The sequence below is a fragment of the Electrophorus electricus genome, chromosome 10 (genome assembly GCF_041902795.1).
Source record: "Electrophorus electricus isolate QZ-2024a chromosome 10, ASM4190279v1, whole genome shotgun sequence".
Taxonomy (NCBI): Eukaryota; Metazoa; Chordata; class Actinopteri; order Gymnotiformes; family Gymnotidae; genus Electrophorus; species Electrophorus electricus.
In genome coordinates, this window is record NC_137506.1 from 30,036,486 (window position 1) to 30,056,929 (window position 20,444).

General features: G+C 44.1%; 1 protein-coding gene across 13 annotated transcripts in view; it reads right to left on the bottom strand.

The window, feature by feature from the left end:
• The window catches only part of ralgapa2 (Ral GTPase activating protein catalytic subunit alpha 2), a 79,832-nt gene that overhangs the window by 41,009 nt on the left and 18,379 nt on the right, over window positions 1–20,444 (bottom strand). For 5 of the 13 annotated variants that reach the window (XR_014125479.1, XM_081721137.1, XM_081721145.1 and 2 more), the window contains exons 4-24: window positions 13,913–13,970; window positions 11,657–11,700; window positions 11,373–11,553; window positions 10,433–10,548; window positions 10,032–10,170; window positions 9,193–9,395; window positions 8,755–8,985; window positions 8,018–8,194; window positions 7,403–7,537; window positions 7,065–7,213; window positions 6,738–6,849; window positions 6,384–6,621; window positions 5,811–5,984; window positions 4,379–4,522; window positions 3,627–3,955; window positions 3,383–3,473; window positions 2,502–2,699; window positions 1,757–1,894; window positions 1,107–1,300; window positions 792–890; window positions 454–609 (exon numbers count right to left, since the gene is read on the bottom strand). Coding sequence is in view for 12 of the 13 variants with exons in the window: in XM_081721137.1 (XP_081577263.1) it covers window positions 454–609; window positions 792–890; window positions 1,107–1,300; window positions 1,757–1,894; window positions 2,502–2,699; window positions 3,383–3,473; window positions 3,627–3,955; window positions 4,379–4,522; window positions 5,811–5,984; window positions 6,384–6,621; window positions 6,738–6,849; window positions 7,065–7,213; window positions 7,403–7,537; window positions 8,018–8,194; window positions 8,755–8,985; window positions 9,193–9,395; window positions 10,032–10,170; window positions 10,433–10,548; window positions 11,373–11,553; window positions 11,657–11,700; window positions 13,913–13,970 (3,306 nt within the window). In the remaining variant the exon portion in view is untranslated. The remainder of the gene's footprint in view (window positions 1–453; window positions 610–791; window positions 891–1,106; window positions 1,301–1,756; window positions 1,895–2,501; window positions 2,700–3,382; window positions 3,474–3,626; window positions 3,956–4,378; window positions 4,523–5,810; window positions 5,985–6,383; window positions 6,622–6,737; window positions 6,850–7,064; window positions 7,214–7,402; window positions 7,538–8,017; window positions 8,195–8,754; window positions 8,986–9,192; window positions 9,396–10,031; window positions 10,171–10,432; window positions 10,549–11,372; window positions 11,554–11,656; window positions 11,701–13,912; window positions 13,971–20,444) is intronic. The other 8 variants (XM_081721141.1, XM_081721146.1, XM_035532577.2 and 5 more) reach the window with 7 other exon arrangements.

The following is a 20,444-nucleotide window of genomic DNA, read 5'->3' on the forward strand; positions in this document are numbered from 1 at the left end:
ATGCCTAATGAATTAAATGATCTTGGAAATAATCATTACACTGACTATAATTCCATTTATACTGAGTGACTAGATGTCTAATGGTGGTTTAAGTTTAAACCTTGTTTTCACTCTCATGATTATTTATGTATGTCAGATGAATGAAACTACATTATTACCTCACACTTCTACCTTGCATGCTGGAACTCTTTTTATGGTGCCCTGGCACTTTATGGTCAATGTGAAGGCACCAAAACAGTGGAACATGTCCAAACAGCAAGTTGCTACATACACTAATACATACAAAGTTCAGCAGCACAAACCACTAGCACCACCTGGTGGTCACATCATGAAAGGTAAAAAAAAAACCAAACAAACAACTGCAAACTGAAAATGAATAAATGAATATTCGTTGAACCAAGATGATTGAATTCTTGTTGAGACCCATTAAAAACTATGCAGGTCGCCTGATACCTGGTCATCACTGGTGAAGCCCTTGCGCATGACATGGTAGAGATGTACCAGGAAGTCAGTGTTGGGCAGCACATCCTGGTGCTTGGTCATCATCTCACAGATGAGTCTGTAGGCCTGCAGCTTGCCCATCTTAAAGTCTGCAGGCAGCATGGTGGCCTGCAGCCACAGAACAAAGAGGGAAAGAAAGAGACCCCAAAGAAGTACGAATGAAACATGGGGGGGGGGATAACGGCGTATCACTGAGAAGCACTGCCTTCCGGATCAACATTCGTCTTCTGCACCCAATTAGCTCCTCGCTAAGGGAGCATAAGTGTGCGGTTTATAGATCAGTGACTCACTTTGAATAGCCAAGAGGCCAGCATTCGGAGAGGCGGAATGAAGAGAGCGCTGGGCAGAGCTGACTGGTTGTCAATGTTGATCCCCAAGTTATCTCTTATCTGCAGTTCAAATTAGGCAACATGAAAATGACATTTCGGCAGAAAAATACAGATTTGTTTGGTTAATTTCAATTAACTAATGCTGAAACCTATAAAACTTGAATGTCAAATGTTTGGCTCCAATGGTGTTTGCTCCTATGGGTTCTAGAAGAACAGACACTGTTGCCTAGATGGGATGTAGAAATGCCAGTTTCTTTCAAAACCAAGATGCATTACCTTTGCCAGCCTGTGCCAGAGCTCATACAGGTAACTGAAGACCTTGGCATGGATACGAGGGCAGCGGATGTTGTTCACATCTCCTAGAATTCCCAGAATCCTCCTCCAGAGCACAAAGGCGGAGTCGGCGTGCCAGCCCGTCAAACAACCACCTGCGATGATGCTGATATCATCAGCCAGAAATTCGCTACTGTCTGTGAGGGAAACAGGAAAGAGAAAGCAAATCAAAGCATGGAGAGATGGAGAAGAGAGAGGTAGAGACAGAGAGAGACAGAGAGAGAGAAAGAATGAGGGAGAGAGGGCAAGAGAGAATAATAACTTAGGTGTTAGCAAACAAATATCAGGATCAGATGATAATGCCTTTCACAGCAATTGTATTAAATTTTCAGTGTCACATTTAAATTTTCAAATTAAGGCACATAGCAGGCTTTTGTGGCTCCACCCCTTCAAGTGGAAACACAGAAGCTGTGTTAATGCTACAGTTTATTAAACAAGAGAAATAATGTGAGGAGGTAAACAGACGGTAAAGAAACCCAGCATGTAATACAAGACAGAAGTCACAGTTCAATTGTGTTCTATTAAAGAGGCTGTGGGCAAGCAGGGCCCTGGATGTGAGGTAGGGCGGGTGGAGCAGCAAACTGGTGCAGTACCCAGATCAGGAGGCATGTGCATGGCGTCCTCCAGCAGCTGAGGGCAGTCGCTGTAGCCCTGGGGCAGGAGCAGGATGGGAGAGATGGGGGGGCAGGGGGACAGGGGGGCAGAGTGGAGCGGGTGGGCACACTCAGAACCTACACACACACACACACACACACACACACACACACACACACACAGACAGAGACAGACAGAGTAATGGAAGCACAAGGTGGACAACCACAGACACAATCAACCACAACAGAAAACACACATAGTGCTTTGATCATAAGAGCCGTAGACGACTTACATCAAAAGCATTACCAAATGTAAGAAGACTTAACATTTGATCATATGGTGCTTTGGATATCATCCAAAAGAAAAAAGAACTTGTTATTGAGAAGAGGGATTCACTCCTACAGGACACTGGATTAATGTTCACAATTACAGAGGAGGACATTTCTACACAAACAGCAGAGGGATATGAGACATTATAAAACACCACGTGACATCACACCACCATGCAAACCAATGGGTTCACATTTGGAATATGAGGGAAAAGGGGAGTGGTCACAGACAGCACACTTGATCACCAGGACGCCGGATCAAGGTAAACAGAGGAGGGGTTAAGGAGGGGCTGGGGCTGGGGCTATAATGCACACGAACGTGCGACCTCCGTGTCTGGGAGCTCTGCCGTTTGGTGCCATCAGAATAAGAGGGAGGCAGGACAGGTGGCCCTCCGGCACAGCAGGGCAGCCGTACCTGCCAGCGCCTCCGTGTGGCTGAGCAGCAGACTCCGCTGGCTCTCGGCGTCATCCGGCGGGCCCGTGCGGCCGCCGCCGCCGTTCGCCCCGGTGGGGGAGGGCGAGTTGCGTTCCTCCTCCACGGCCTGCCACGCCAGCAGGTTGACTTCGGCATCGTTGAGGTAGCTGTTCGAGGTCTCGCTGCTCACGCTCTCGCCTGCAAACAGGGCGGAACCGCACAGATGCTGGCCGTTACAGGAATGAGGCCTACTCAGTTAGTGCCCTTGAAACTGGCGCCAACATACTGTCTGCGACACCCGTCATAAACCTGTTTACACTTCACTTTTTCTTCACTTCTGTAGTTTAGTATTACTCTACTGTAAGAAGCGAATTAAAAGCTTCCGTGTGATAAAATGTCACTGCAGGTGGCTTCACTGCACAGGTCACGCTGGTCATCTTGGCTATACTGACCTTGTAATGTTACTGATGGCTGCGGGGTGTGGAAAAACAGGTGAGACTAAAGACTTTTGTCACGTGGTTAAAACCATGATACGGAGATACTTATGTGCATTTTAAACCTGCAGGCTGAAAAATCTTATAACTGGATTGGGTACATGATGCAGAACAAGATGGACTGCTCTCTATATCAAGGTTTATGAATAAAATTACATGTGTGAAATGTACATCTCTCTATTTCTCCTTGTTCCCTTGTTTTGAGTGTGCGTTTTCATTTTCACTCAAACTGTAAACACTTTGGCTAACTTTAAACACCAGTGAAAGGTCATTGGACTATATCCTTTTCTTTAAAACATGGATGAGCATACTTTTTTGAACACGTTATCAGATATGCAACAATAAAATCTAAAAAACAAACAACAATCCAGACAAGCAACAGCTCACTTTTCTCTCGAAACGTGGCCCTCGTGCTTGCGGGTGCCCCCTCTCCTGGGCAGTCCAGATCTGCTGGACTGCTGCTGCGGCAAATCATGATCTGAGGATGATCAAGAGACTTCATCTTCAAGATCAAAGCAGATTTTAAACACAATCTTCTAAGGAGGTCCAAGCAGACACACGTAATCACTGGGATGAAACAGGCACAGCACTGACGAAGAGGAGGGGGACGGATATATGCCGAAGCACTGACCGTAGGAGCCTCACTCTCCCTCTTCCCAGACGAGCCGTGCTCAGAGATGCAGACTCTGCCATCGGAGCTGCCGGCATTCGGAGAGTCCCCCTTCCTCTCTCCTATGGTTTCTGACAGGCGCACACACACAGACCCACACAATCCCAAGAAAGGAGTATGTGAAAAGCAAAGCACTTTTGTGTGCGTGCGTGCGTGCGCATGTGTACCTGGGAAGGAGTCAGTGAGCTGCTGGGTAATATCTGAGGTGCTGCTGCTGCGTGGGAGGGGACTGTCCCCATCTCCCATCTCCCCCTCTCCGCCACACTCAGACAGCTGACCCTCATCTACATCTGACATACGGAGAAGAGCGATGCCGTGAGGCTCCCAGGTGGCAAGGCAAGACGACCCTCATGCAGCCCAAGCTTTCATGGTGCTGAACTTTACATGTTTTAAATTAGCTGCTACGTGAAATTAGGAATGGAATTATGCCACCTTGTGAGAACAACAACAACATACAGGAATGTATCACATATGAAGTAAAGAAATGACACAAAAAAAAAAAAGTTATGAAAAGGTTCTACAACTATGAAATAAAAAAGGAAAAAACTGCGTCAGGAAACGTGACATTTCTGTTAGGAAAAAATAAGAAGTCAATGATCGAATTGTACATGAGGATGGGGACCAAGACCAAGAGACCAAGAGACCAAAAAAAAAAGAAAAGAAAAAAGGAGGAATATTCAGAAAGGAAACCAGAGTGACAGAGACCAAATTACCTGAGAGTCTGTGAGAGCAGTGGGAGTTGTGAGAGATACCAGGTAAGAAAGAGCTGACAGTGTGCAGCAGCACGGGCACACTCTTAGTGGCCGGCAAAGCTTCGCACAGATGCACACAGTTGCTGATAGACTGGCTCCGCTTAGCTACCCATGGAGCGAGGACAGAAGGCCAGCAGAAAGAGAGGGGGAGAAAGAGAGAGAGAGAGAGAGAGAGAGAGAGAGAGAAAGCAAAGTCAACCACAACCAATGCCAGCGAAAAATACCGCATGCCAAGGACTTTTCCTTGCAGGAATGGGAGGGGAGGAAATTCAGTGATATAAAATACTTCAGACGAACAGTTAATAAACACATTATTCTCCAAATGTTTCAACTGCTATATATGCATTTATAGTCATTTTTTAATTTTTTGAACCCATTTTAAGTTATTTATATATAGGATATCTATATATGTAGGATAATATTAGAAGCTTATTATTAACAGACTATTAAATTTGTGGTATAAACGATGACCATTCACAACGTGCAAAGAACCTAGACTAACAATATACTGAGTCTAAAAGTATAGCATGTTCCAAAATCATATTACAGACCTCCATAACTTAAAAGGTATGATTTAAGGGTGATAGCCTGAAACATACAACAGGTGATTTGCTAATTAAATAAATAACTTAAAAGTTAGTTTGTTCAGTGCATCCTTTGAAACTTCAATGTCTTGAAAGAAAACATATAGTTTAAAATTTTCTCTACTAGTGATAATGAGATGAAATATTGGTTTTGCACTCAGATGCCACTTCATGTCATGTCTGGTGGAGAGCTTTTGAAAGAGAAGGGCTCTCTCCTTTCCTCTGCAGTGTACTTTAATTACCGCCTTTGCTCTCTAGATAGCATCACTTTCACTGCGTTACCGATTTATGCATATTAATGAGCATTAATTATGGTCTTAATGAAACTATCAAAAACAGCCCAGCAATTGGTGTGGCGACTGTTTTAAAGAGAGGAGAATGCCAGCCTGTTTGAAGATGAATATGGGAGAAATCCAATTAGGCAAAATCAAATGAGGAATTCAGAGTTGCAGTGCTCTGTGGGGCGTGTTCGGCCATGCACGCTAGTGCACATATCTGTGGGAGGTTTGTAAGAGTCCTTCAGCCTCAAATGCATCTGCTCCAGACTCAAGAAGCTCTCCAGCACAAGGAGATGCTATCTCCCCTTACGCAGTAAAAGGAAAGGACAGAGCCAGCGGCAAGCACACAGACGGAAGAGTGTGTTGGTGAAAAGACGGAAATTCAGTCAAATTTGGTCCAAACGCAAAAATGGCCAGAAAGTCTGACAGAACACCAAGCAGAAAGTCAGACAAGCAAGGCAGTAAGGCAGATGGAAAGACAGAGAGAGGAAGAAAGTAGCGTGTGTTCCAGTGTAAAGGTGGTGCTCTGACCGGAGGCCTTCTGCCTGACGTTGTTGCGGGCCTTCTCCACGGCCGGCGCCCCCGTGGTGGTGGCGCTGCGGAAGCGCATGGGCTCCTGGGCTGCGGCCTGCTCGCCCGCGTTCCTCCAGCTCAGCGAGAATGAGCGTGCCACCGCCGCGGCCTTCTGGGAGTCCTGCATCACGCCTGCAGTGGCGTGAACCACAAAGTACGCACACGCGCACACACACACACAGCTAACCATTCACAAGTTTGGAAACAACACTCAACAGCCAGCAAGCAATGTTCTCAAAAATATAAAATCTGTTTTTGTTGCACAATTACATAAACATTTTCTAAGATGATGCTAGCACTATGCAACCTGCAAGATGAAACTATGCAAGTTTAAAATGAATTCTGATGTACACAAAAGTGTGTCCAAAATGAGGTACAAAGTTGTAGATAATTAAAAAAATGACTTTAAAAAGCTGTATTTAATTTAATCACTTATAAATCAACTTAGAAATAGTTAAGATGTAGAATGCATTATGCTGACTGGTTGATGTGGACGTACTACGTCAAAGAAACGAGCGAGTGAACACACACCTCGCCCACGCTGCTTCTTCTCCTTCTGCTCAGAGAGTTTGTCGAGGGGAAGGTTATTGAGGTCCAGGCCGTAGACGCAGCGGGCGAGCACCATGGTCAGCGAGTCCATGATGTTAGCCCACTCGTGCACCAGCTCCTCCCAGTGGCTGAGAGAGGACAGCACTGCCAACAGCTCGTCCCACAGCTCCCGGGAGATGAACACGCTCAGGTTGGCCCGCACCCATGCCACAATGATGGTCTGCAAGATAAAGCACAGCTTCGTGGCTCAGATCCCAGTGAAGCAGTCACGGTGTCCTTGACCTGGGTCTCCGGAGTCGCCCAGGCACTGTGGTATGGAGCAGGACTTGGACTCACCCGGAAGAGGACACTGGCCAGGCTCTGGGCGAAGGCATCCTTTCTATGGTCGTCCTGTGGCCTCTTCATCACCGCCTCAGTGATCCTCAGCAGCACCTGTAGCATCTGCTCCCTGCAATACACATATAAAGCTGGTAGAGGGCGCCAGAGCAGACAGCATTTAACAGTGTGTCATTAATCTGAACATTAATCAAAAACCAAGAGTACAAGATTATGTGACTTCATCACGTTGTTAATATTTTAAATACAAACTGCCATGTTACATAGTTATGTCATTTTGTGTGTGTGCGTGTGTCTGTGTGTGCGTGTGCGCGCACACAGACTTACCAGGTCTGTCTGTTCATGGTCTGCTCCATGATCATGCGGCGGTAGATGCTGAGCACGGCTCTGCACACCTCCACCTGGTTCTCCAGCAGCTTGGGCACATCCTGACATGGCTCCAACAGGAAAACATTAGCCGAGTTTGTCAAAAAGACCTGGAGGCAAACAAAGAAGCAAATATTGCGTGTACATAATGAATGGCCACTGCAACGGTATTTTATACAATCTATACAAATCCTGTCATAACTAAAATCAGTCATCCGGTCAGTCCTTCAGAAGACCACTAAGCCTTGGGAGGAGCAGCATCTTGGGTACGAGCTCTGAGCGAACCCTCTCCCGCGCACCTGCAGAGTGGCCTGCATGCCAGCCTTCACGTCGCATCTCTGCTCCTCGGTCAGGCAGCCTCTGCTGATGGCACTGCTGAAGGAGTACGTGCGGCCCCAGCTGGATGTGCGCTTGTGCCCATGACTCTGCAGTACCTGGGGAGACACATGCAGGACAGCGGCACGAAGGTGCTTCCGTTACATAACCATGGGAACTCCACTGAGAGGGGTCACCCTAGGTCACAAAAGGTGGCTTTGCGCCACATTTGAAACTGTAACTATGTTCAACCTCAACGGTATCCAAGTTTCTCCTTCCTAAGTGTTTTTAACATTTCCAGTCTGACACGGTGTTGTGTTCGGTCTTGAAGGTCAGATGCTGAACCGGGTCGTGTACAACCATCATGAGTCTCATGAACTTTCATTCTGCTGTGATGTTGCAGACATGTCGCTCACTCGCACTAAAAACCTTTTCACATGCTTTATAGTGAAACTATTACTTTTCTACCGACACGCTTCATATTTGCTTTATATGAACACCAACACAAATGTGGTGAATGCAGTCTTTTGTGCAAAAATGATTTTTTGGATCGTTCTGCGCACGTGATGGTCTTCTCTGGGCGTGTGCATGCACGGCACCTGTGCGTGTGTGCTGTCAGCCTCGGTGGTCTGATGGTCATCCCCTGTGTCCTCCTCATCCTGACCCGTCTTGTCTGGCTCGCTCATAAAGGCAGGCCTGTCCTGCAGGATCCATTTCCTGTACACTTTAATGACCTTCCGGGTGGCCGAGGCCTCGCAGGACGGCAGCAGAAAGGCCTGGGAGAAGGCACCACACAGCTGTCATCCTACAGAACAGTGACCCGCTCTGCAGTTGCTGTGTTACACACCATGACACTCATGAATGAGCGTATGCCTTCAGATGTCACCTTCCATTACACTTAAAAAGGAAGCGGACTGACTGTCAGATGAAGGAATCTCTGCAAGCTGTGTAGCACCCTGTTATGAAGCCTGCTCTCAAAACATGCTCTCAAAGAGGAAAGAAAGTAAACACTTCTACATTTTCTTTTTGGTAAATATTTTGGTCTAAATATTATAAATTCTAAAAGGTATTCATATGTATTTTCCCCTCAAAACTGTAAAATTACATAGGGGCAGACTGCATTTTCAGCTAAAGTAAAAAATAATGTTAGTAGTTAAGGACGTTTTTTTGCACAGAAACAAACAGTACACATTACTCATATTTAAAGCACAGACTGCATCAACAGAATCTGCCCACAAGATGGCAGCACAGTGGCAAAAACCTGACGACTGTGCAGAAATGCATTTTGGAAAAGGCTGTTGGTCAAGCCCAGCGGCCGCAGCTGGCACTTTCTGACCTGGTGGAAGACCTCGTTGACGAAGTTGACGTTGTCTGGCGTGGAGAGCAGGATGCAGTGCACCATGTCGTAGACGCTGCGGTGCTCCTCCTCCACGCTGCACAGGCTGGAGTTGCTGGCGTGCCGGTCCGACAGCGTGCTGCTGTTCGAGTGGCTCTTCTCCTGCTCCGCCGGCCCGTTGGGCTCCGGCTCGCTGCTCTTCTCCTGACTGCTACTGCCTGCAGTTACAGTCTGACACACGCACACGCACAGACGTGCACACGAACGCACAGACACGTACGCTGGTCACAATCCCTCTACCACACCGCAAAAACCCATAATTCAGTCATTTTAAATCACTTTCATAAAAATGAAACAAGCATTACATGATTTTTCCACCACAAACAGTAATATTACAATAAAGCCAGTCAACAGAAGGCCGTGGGGCTGCGGGCCTACCTGGATGAGCTTAGGAAGGACGTCTCCCCCGTTCTTCGCGTTGCTCGCAGATGTGCTCATGTACTTCTTCTCCAGGAAGAAGTTGACCAGCCAGGTGATGAAGGCCACGCGGGGTGCCAGGTACTGGTCCCGCGTGCAGAACGTGCTCTCGTTGTTGCGCGACACTTGCACGTACAGCGGCTTTGGTCTGTGGTGGGGGAGGTCTGTGAAGGAATGCCGTAGCAGGCGGAGCGTGGCGATGAAGATCCAGAAATGAAAGACAGGTACAGAAGACTGAAGATCTCAAGGCGAAGGGTGAAGAGACACTTAAATCACAGAAATCGCTTTTTTCTTGCAGTCTTTTCATAGCAGACTCTCAAATTCTGGTTCTCACTGTCGATGAAATCATTTTTAAAGTAGCTCATTTTAAATACGTCTCACAGAACAGCTTTCCACATTAAATGGGAATTCAATGTTCAGTTCAAAAAGCCCACGTTCATGCAAGGGGTTCGGAGGTAATTGACAGTTAACTTCTATGGGCATGGAGGACTGCCATTCATCCCAGAAGCTGCTGTGTTATTACACTGATGGCTATAAGGAACTTGTGGGTGGGAGAGACCAGCCATGGTCCTCCACACAGCTCTAAGAGTGGTGTGACCCTCGTGAGCCCAGAACAGTTCAACCAGCTCCTTTCACACTGAATTTATTTATTTTTTTAGGTAAATGTTGGTACCTTGGCATTCTACACTCTGTTAAAACTGCATATACACAATAAATAATTGTTTACATGAACAGACGTGAATTAGGCCAAAGATCCTGGATGGTCATCTCCGCTGCCCTTTTACAAAGTGGAAGCTCACCTAGCAATGGCTTGTAGAGGTTAGTGAGCTTGGTGAAGGAGGGAAAGAGGTGGGGCAGGTAGTACTTCTTAAAGAGGGAGAACAGAAACCTGAAGCCAGAGTCCTGGTTGTCTTTCTTGTGCCATTCCAGGCTGGATGCCTACAAAGAGGAAGATGACGAACATAATCGCAGATATGCTAATGCCACTGGAAGACTATATGTATTCAGTAGGACAAAGGATACTAGGTAAACAGAATGTGTGACAAAGGCCACTGGGAGATTTTTATTTTTATTTTTTTCCCTTAATTACTTTGGATTAGAAATGGGTCTCTATACGCCACTTGGAGTAAGATGAGCACAGTGTCTATAGAATTAAGCTGAAACGCACAGAAAGATCTTCATTTCAGGACTGCCACCTTACCTGGACGACCATGAACTTCAGCACAGTTTGGAGAATGTAGCAGGTCTGGTCGTCTGATATCTTCTCCCCGGGAATGGCCGGCACAAGCGGGGTGATTTCCTCGGGCACGATCTTGGCTGCACCAGCACAAAGAAGGAAGAAGCCACGAGTCGGTAACTGGTCGAAGGCGACTGGCAGAGAAATAGAAGTTATTCACTTCACAGCAGCGTGTGCCCAGGGACGGCTCAAGAGGTGAAATATATAGTTTCAGACATACATCTATAGCGGGTCTGCGCTTTCATCTGTTCTTTTATTCGTTTATTAGAAAAGTTCCGCTCACCACTGAAATAGTCATTTGAAAATCAAAGGAAAGTCCATCTGAATGGACCTTTTTTTTACCACGTCCTTTCAGTTATTATGTCCATTCCGATTTGAAGGCATAAAAGACACCGGACACAAGGACAGCGAGAGATTTATGCTGTATGGACAGTTCAAGGACACAAAGACAGTCTGAGAAGTGACATCTGGGCAAAGGATTACCATTCAGCATTTATCTGTGGGGGAAAAAAGAAAAGCTTGTGCCCATAATACAACAGACAAGATGTACCTTTATAAACAAGATTACTCTCTGAGAAGATGGACATCATTCAGAGGAATAAATAAACGGGGTTAATATAAATGTGAGACGACATCCGACAAGAGCGGACTTTAGCACAGGACACGGGCTAGAGACTACTCAAAGATTGGTGGTTTGGTTGTATCACAAGAAAATCCCAGTGCCACTGGGTTTATTCCAGTACCTGTTCCTAAAAGCAAAGGAGCACTATATTACTGTGGTTGGATTAACGTGCTTAACTCATTCCTCCCTACATACAGTGGGGGAGGGGGCCACATCTAGACATGGCCACCGTGGCACACGTGTGCGTGTGTGTGTGTGGTGTGCACATGTGTGTTCTCTCACCATCAGGAGGATTGGAGAAGGGGTTGTAGATGATGGTGTCGAGTGTACAGGGGCCTCTGGAGGAGGGCACCGCTGGAAAGCCGGGCACCAGACAAGCAAAGATGAGCAGCTGTTCCTCCGCACAGTGTGTCTGCAGGGCCTGCAGCCACAACAGGAAGAGCCGCATACCCTCACAGCGGATCTGCACACGCACGCGCACACACGCGCACCAAAGGTTCAGAAATCTAATACTTCATTTCATCTTCGTTTGAAAATGTTTTCATTAAACTTACATGTCAGCTTACCTTGAAAGAGTTTCCAGTGTGCAAAAGTTTTTTGAGGATAGAACCTAGAGAGATAAAGAACATACAATAACCCCGTCCAATAAAAATAAACGTACAATTAAAAGCACAGACATTTAGAGTGAAATTTCCTTTATGGACACATTTCCTCTCTGAAATCAGTCCCAGCCTGGCATCTTCACGCCAGTCAGGTGAGTGTTAACAAAAGGAGAAACTCATACATCTACGCTTTGTACTACATGAGCCAGAAAACAACTGGCACTCATTAACTCAAAAGAGGGGTTTGCTTGAATAAAGGCCGATGAACAGTGGATGCACGGAAACCCAGGGATGTGGAAGGAGATATGTGGATTATGAGTTTGGATGAAAGAGAAGGCAAGAAAATGAGTTAGATCAAATCAAGGATATGCCCATTTTTGGTAACAAAATGATCAATGCCAGTTTGTACCAGCAGGTACAGCATATACACAGTACAACAGCCACTAGATCTAGTGCTACGTGGGACTTGCTGCGCAATAAAGCTGCATTTTGACGTAGACCTTCATATATTCCTTTGCCTTGTAGAGGCTGCTTGAAACGAGTGTTTCATCCACCAAGTGTGTGTGTGTGTGTGTGTGCGCGCGCGCGCGCGCACGTGCATATGCATAGAAGGGTCACCATTAATATGAGCTACACTAAGCCCCCAGGGCAAATGGCTACATCCATCCCCACCTCAGTGCTTCAGCATAGACTCTAGTACTGGGCGGAGGTTTCTAATCGAGGTTATCCCCTTACGCATGGGTCCTCCTGCTAGCAAAGCAAAAACCAAGCAGCGCATAATTCAGTTAATCATTTGCATTTCAAACGACGCACCCCATTTGCTATTTTCATTTTGCCAAGGGCTTAGCTTAAGCAGAATTATGCATATGCATGCTATCATTTGCTTTAATAACTTATAGGTTAAAATATAAGCTTTAAAATGACTAAAATAGCAAAAATGAGAACTAATAAAGCAGAGTATCTAGGTTGCACAGTAAAAATTTTGTAGTCTTAGCTTACCTAATTATTTTAACATGCACTAAGGTGATCTTTTATTCTTTTAAGATCATAAAAATAATCAGTTTCATTTCACAGTCATATTTTTATTGAGCAAGTGGTTTAAAATGATCAAGGACTTTGATAGAAAAAAAAAAAATCTGTGAACTTGAAAACAGGGTAATTGGGGTCAGGTGTTCTAATCAATTCATGTGCAGGTTTGACCTGCCCTGCTGTATAATAAAAAGGACACAAATGCATGCACAAAATGTACCCACGCACAAACACACACAAAGGCACGCACCCACATGCATGCACAGACATGCCTGCACAGATAAAGACGTTTTTGGGTACTTGCTCTTAACAACACACCTTTGTTGTGCAATATGACACAAATCAACAGATTTTAGGGGCCCTCAGAGGTAAACCTGCTGAATCTCATAAATCTCAAAATTAATTAAATCCCCACAGCCTCACTGCAACAGAGAAGCTTGGTGGAGGAAGTAGAATGGTGTGGGCCTTGCCTACCCCAGGGCCTGGATAGTTTGCAATCACCGAAGAAACATTTAATTCCAAGTTGTATAGCAGTATGTCAGGGCATCTGTCTGTGGTCCCAAACTGAAAAACGCTGGGTCATGTAACATGACAATTAAAAAAACAGTGGTGTAAACCCACAGCAGCTGGCCTCAAGCTGAAGAAATTCCATATTTCATCAAGACCAAGTCAGAGTCCTGACCTCAATCCCACTGAAATGATGTGTGTGTGTGTTGTGTGTGCGCACATCTGAAGCAGGTTGTTCAAGCAATGCACTCCAAAGAACTGCGTTTTTTTTGTATTAGAAGAATGCACCAAAACACATTTAAGCCAGTGAGAAGCAGGTGCAAAAAGCATTTGATTTGGGTTATTCCCATGACAGGAGGAGGTTTGCTACATGAGGATTTGTATGTTTTTTTTCTTCAGAGTCCTTGACTGTTTAAACCATAAAGTTCATTAAGACACTGCAGCGTAAATATTGATTATGGTTTTGGTTAAACAGGACTGTCTATTTATTAATACTATTCATTAATATTAAAGTATTTAGATGAAGACCAGATTACATTTAAGGAGCCTTTCATACAAATAGCCAAAACATTTCAAAGTATACACAATATGGGCAATACTGGCATTTTCTCAAATGATTCTGCAAAACCAAGCACTTTTGCATAAATAAATAAATAAATAAATAAATAAATCTCTGTAACTTACCTATACTGTGAAACTGCCACCGACTGTTAATTTTCTCTGGTAGAAGTTGAAGAATTTTCTGCAAAAAGTAAAACCAACATTATTGAGAAACCTTGTTTAGAACATGACACCGAACACAGAAACACAAGTCCTGAATAAAGAGCTTAGTTTAAATCTAGCTGCACTTATGATGCATCATAATGTCAGCTGAATTTGAAGTGATGGACAAGCAAACACAGAGTGGACTGCCATCTCAACTACTAATGCTGCTATTCTACCACCTTTAGACTGAATGCCATATTTCCCTTTTGACACTACTTCATTACAGAACATTTAGTGCCCTTTAGGAGACAGGGGACCTGGGGGGCTAGGAATCAGGAAGGATAATGGAATTAACTCCACTGATTTGTGGGTAATGTCAGGAAATTGTAATACCCAGAACCACACTACAAGACATAATGACCCCATGTGTACAAAGCTCGTCACCACTTTCAAGGAACAGCATTCTACAATGAAGTACCAAGTGCTGCCAGATGTGATTCTGCGGGTGTCAGACCAGAGATCGTGTTAGTAACCAAGCCCTGACAGGAATCAGTCAGCCCATCAATAGCCACGTCTCGGTGTGTCAACCTTATTTACTGTCTGCGCTGATCTGAGGCGTGATGACACATGAGCAGTATAGCATTGTAGCACCTAGTTATTGATCCTCGGAGTGTGAGTGTGCACGTGTGCACGCACGCATGCGTGCAACACAGCTCGGGATTAGAGCTCGACATCGCAGTTAAGAAGGAGACGCGCTATTTGGGGTGATGTTGGGTGGGCTCGTTTAAAGCCTGCGCGCTGGAGGTCCAGGGCAGAAGGTGGAGGTTGCTGTAATACTTCATTGCCTCTTGTCGAGCCGGTGGAAAGCTACCCCCCACCGAGCCAGGATGGGTGGATTTGAGCTGGGGGGTAAGGGGGGAGCAGCCGCATGGCTTCGGGCACTGGGGCCTCCGCTAATCTGCCGCCGCTCTCCAGGCATAAGGCCGGAGCATTACAGCGGGCCGGCACCTTGCCTGTCTGCGCATTTACATGATCCACACTCGGCTTTGCTGCCACGCGGAACGCATGACTGAGAATACAGACAATCCGAGATGCTCTCCTTGTGGGGATTTACCGCAGCGCCCAGCTTTTCCACAAAGGTGCCTGCACAACTTTAAGATGATTCACAGATGCCAAAGCAGGTAGTGATGCCTATCTGACTGTCGATTTCAAAACAAGAAGATCAGCGCAAGTCAGAGTTGAGCATGCACATAAGATTTGTGAAATGGCCAGACAACAAAGACAAACGCAAACACAGTCCATTAAATGTAGGGGTTTGCAGATGAGACATTTGGATAGAGTGAGTGTGAGAGCAAAATGACCGTGTACATTCCAAATGCAGTAGTTCAGCATTTCTGCTGCTATGAGAATCCACGCCTACAGGAAGACCACCAGGCTGAATACTGCACCCAGACAGATTATGGTTACAGAAGGCCCCAGGCCTTGCATGACAGGTGTGTGTGTGTGTGTTTATGCACGCGCACATATGCATAAGGGCAGGAGCAAACAAGCAAGCGAGAGACCTTAAGGAAAAATAACTGCCACTATATATTATTTACTTTGCTATATATTATTTACCAGTTAAATATGTTTAGCACTTCAACCTGAATATAAACCTGAGCCTGAACTGACTTCAGTGCCCATCAGTGTGTGTGTGCGTGCGCTCCACAGGCACATAAGAAACAGGGAGATGAAAAAGACGCCTAGTTACAGCAGCTTGGAGATTCACACAGCAGTTAGAGTCAAGTTCTAAAGGATCAAGATAATATAATGTCACAGACAACAAAGTAACAAAGAAAAGTAACTGAAAAGCACCATCTGTTCAAAAGCAACCAAAATAATCTAAACGACATAAAATTTCACCACCTGTCAGTTTTCTACATCTGAAACTCTGTATTATTTATTTGATCCAGAGGGTGGCAGCAACTTAACACCGATTGCTCTACAGTTAGGCCTACTAACCACCTGAGGTTAAGATCCCCGACAGCTGATCTCAGAACAGTCTTCAAATGGTGGCTCTCAAGTGGCATCGTATTGACGTAGTACAGGGCACAACCATTGAAAATGTCCTTGCCCTTCATAACCTCCAGTAAATCATCAATGGGCGTATGATGCCTGGCTGCAGGACAGGGTCATGTGAAACATCAGATTATATAATTTTATGATCAACCAGGCCAACAGAGAAGGAAGGGAGCCAAGAGAGAAAAAGAAATCTCTTTCAAAGTGAATTATTTTTATATGTACGCTCATCTCTCACATAAATCCTACATGCATTCTGAGAGGAGAACAACGTGGATTTGCCAGGTAAAGGATGAGAACCTGAATTCTTTATGGTGTAAGCAGTCAAACCAATGGAAAAAGGCACATTAAGCAGCCTACTACTGCACAAGAAACCTCATCTATTCATGGATGCATCTACGAGGTTAAAGAGGATATTTTGCCTGACATGCAATGCAGCAGGGAGAGAGAAAGAGAGAAAGAGAGAGAGACACAGACAGAGAGAGAGAGAATGATGGCTACTGATTGCAGACTTTAATACAGCCCCTCGTTCTTTTATTCATGACCTATTTGGCCCATTTTCACACTGGAGCATTTTAATGGGCTGTATGAAGACAGGTTTGAACAAACATCAGTCACAGCCTTACTACTCATAAACCAGCGCAAGAGATTTGGCAAAGAACTAGAAATGCATCGCTAATGTTTCCAGTGACTTTATTTCCTAATTTAGTAGAGTAGGAGAGTTGGGAACCCAAATGCATAAAGGGTTATTTGTTTTACCTACTGCTTGTTCATGTAGTACCAGCAGTTGGGACAGTGTTAAGAAGAAAATGAGTCTAGATTATACAAAACATTACCCAGGACTAACGAATGCATTCAGCATCAAAGATTTGAGATCAGACTAAACATCATCAGTCATTCTTATTCTGGAGCCTGAAAGACGTCATGGAGAGTTCTGGGGTGAATGGGTTATAGTCATGAGGTCAGAGTGATGAAAGTGGGGGTGGTGAGAGAAAAAGGCTCCTGTATCAGTGATGCGGCCCGTGCTGACGCGTGGACGACCCAGCGAGTGGGTCAGAGAGGGACCTGGAAGCACAGTACTGATGTTGGGGAAAGACTCAGGAGGTCTTCAGCTCAAAGTCAATGCTCAAAGTAAATGTAGAAAGCATAGTGTAAAATTGGCTCTCTGTCTTATAGGCCAAAATACAATTTCTAATAAACAAACAAAGAAATTATAACAATATGAGCACCACCATAAAGCTGTAAAATTGTATAATTATTTACAGTAAAAGTTATGCTTATTTATTGTAACTGACTACATATGTTTCGTTTTTGTATAGACATGGTTGGGGGTATTGGAGATGTTCCCAACTGCAAACCAACATTTATATGTATGGCATTAATCTGATGCTTTAGTCCAAATCGACTTGTGACCGATTTTGATTTGAGCAATTAAGGGCTAAGGACTCCATACCTAAAACTTGCAAAGCTGCTACATTTCCCCTTGTTCAAAGGTTGAGTCCCTTCAGAGTTGAACAACCATCGTCCGATTTCCTTTCAATCTTGGCTAAGATCTTTGAATCTCAGATAAACTTGCAGATAAAGCAGTTTTTATTTGTGATTATGGTGATATACTGTATATGCATGCAGCCTCCTCAATTTTACTGAGACTTGACTCAGTATAGCTTGTGCCGATACTTTTTGTTTGTTGGTATTTTCATTTATAAAGTGATTCTGGGAAAACTGCATTATTATTATTATTATTATTATTATTATTATTATTATTATTGTTACATTTATTCAGCGCCTTTTTCAAACTCATCTTTCCTGTGTACACTTCTTTGTTTTAGTTCGAGGATTTACCAACTATGCTCTTCTAAGTGTCTACTTTTGAATGTAACCCTTTTTTTTTTTTTTTTTTTTTACATTTTATTTATTTTTATTATGCACCCTGGACATGCAATAAATTGCAAAAAGATTTCAAACTAAATACACTTGTATCTATTGAAAATTTTAAGTGCATCATAAAATATGATTTATCACATTATTTATGTCATGTTGTATTTTAAATATGTTCTGAGTCTGTACAGCTGCTATTCTGGCCAGGTCTCTCCTGTTAATGAGATTTTTTTATTTCCTGGTAAGAAAAGCAAAGCTAAATCAAATTTTAAAATAATAATTTAAAAAAAAGATATTATAGAAGGTTCAAGTTATGTGAAATACTTCATAAATTTACATAAATCCTTCAAATGGTTGTCTTTGGACTATAGTTTCAGGTGTCCAGATGTGAGAACCAAATCCACAAATCCACTGTATGAACAGATGTTAAACTGCTTAATGCCCAGAACCTTGCAGTCAATGTTAGATTGTCTTCAAGTTTGACTGGTACTTAACATTTACTGATGCACATTTGGTACTGTATAGTATAAGCCACTATTAACAATTTATTAGACTTTTTAAATTATCATTTTTCTTCATCTCATCATGTTTGTGTGTGGTGTTTTTCAGGTGATTCATGTAAAACTCTCTCTCTCTCTCTCTCTCTCTCAAAATTCACACACACACACACACACACACACACACACACACACACACACACACACACACACACACACACACACACACACACACACACACACACACACACACACAATTACTGATTATTATTGATTGAGATTCTGACAAAATTGATTCACAAACAAAAGCAAATCCATCTTTACATTATACTAAGAAGTGTTCCTTTAAACCAGTGCTTCTTAGAGCTTTAGGAGATGAAGAAGCCATGCAAATGTGTGTTTTGTTTTCGCCAACTGCCTCTCTATTGCCATGAGAAGCTCTTTGTATTCGTGTGTGTGTGTGTGTGTGTGTGTGTGTGTGTGTGTGTGTGTGTGTGTGTGTATGTGTGTGGCACCTGTGAGTGTGAGATGAGGCTGCAGGCTGAAGCTATGGTTTACCCAGGCACTAAGGCACTAATAAAGAGCTCACAGAAGAGTGGAAGCAGCATTTATGTGCTGATCTGGATGGGGAAGAAATTAGTTTACGCTAATTGCAGTCAAGAGCAGGGACTCAAACTGTAATCCTACCACTTTTCACACAGCATGCTATTAGACAGTGGGATTCATGAACTGGCTGTAACTGCCCATATGCTTTGTGATGAGTGTTTACAAACAAACATACACACACACACACAGACAAAGACAAACACACACAGACCTAGAAGAATAATTTTGACAAAAATACTAACTTTAGAATGTCTAATAAGGAATAAACATCCACCAGTTAACATTATGTTACAATATCAGGGAATGTCAATTTGGTACCCATTAGTGTCCATTGTTGGCAACAAAAAGCATTTTTGACTGAACCATTCTGGCTCTTGATGGTTAGAGCTTAAGGGCTCTTATGAGTTAGAGTTGTGAATGCAGAACATGTTGAGTGTTGTGCCTTTTTAGTTTAGTAGCTAAGCAAACGATCCAAACGCTAAAAGAGCAGCTGCTCTTATTCCTCAGTCCAGCACTCATGGTGCATTTGAAATCACAGCCATTTTTACCTATGGGAAAGAATTTTGAGAGCAAAAATAATTCACACAACATAAATCGACCATCATGCTTTGCAAAGAGAGGAACCTTGAAGGAATAATGCTAAACTTATGATTTTGTGTTCCCAGAAGTGAGTACAGATTTTTTTTAAACATAAAATTGAGAAAGCATTGTTGTCTTGACCATCTACACTTCTCTGCGTGGTCTTGAGGAGTGCCAGCATTGTGTTGGCTGGACATTCAGAAATTGATACATACTGCACATGAAATAACAGATTAATACAGAGTGTTCAACATATCCTGTACAATGTATGGTAGTATTCAGTGCACAGGCACACACTAACACACTCCTATTTCACATCCACACATACACCCACACCCACTGCAGTGGATGTCTAGATGGTGCCAGACACAAAGAGAGCAGAGAGGGGGAGGTGGGGAGGGAGAGAGATGGAACAATAGCTTCCCTCCTCCACTCTGACTGCAGCCTCGGGGGTGATCCCCTACAAAAGGGGGTCACATACCACAGCACACAGTTGCATTAAGGCTAATACTGTATACCCCTATCACAAGCAGAAAACACAGATGCCAAGTTGGGTTATGACAAAGGGGCAGAATTTCATATGCATAGAGGCCTGTTTCTCTGTGTAGCAGGGAGGACGCCTAGAGGAGCAGCAGCTCTCCTCTAGAAGGCAGGATGGATGAGGGAGGAGGGTGGGATATTATGTAGCTGTCATGCTACATTAACTCATGCGCTTCACACAGCATGGATCCACTAATGGCCACCGTCCTGTACACAGCTCATAACTCAAAGCTCTGTCAGAAAGGTCCCATACACGCAAAGCTGAAATGGCAAGTGACTGGCTGAGCAAATGATGTCAACGTGTCAGGACGAAGCAGCAGGTTTTCTATAGTCTTGAACTCTGTAGAACAGAC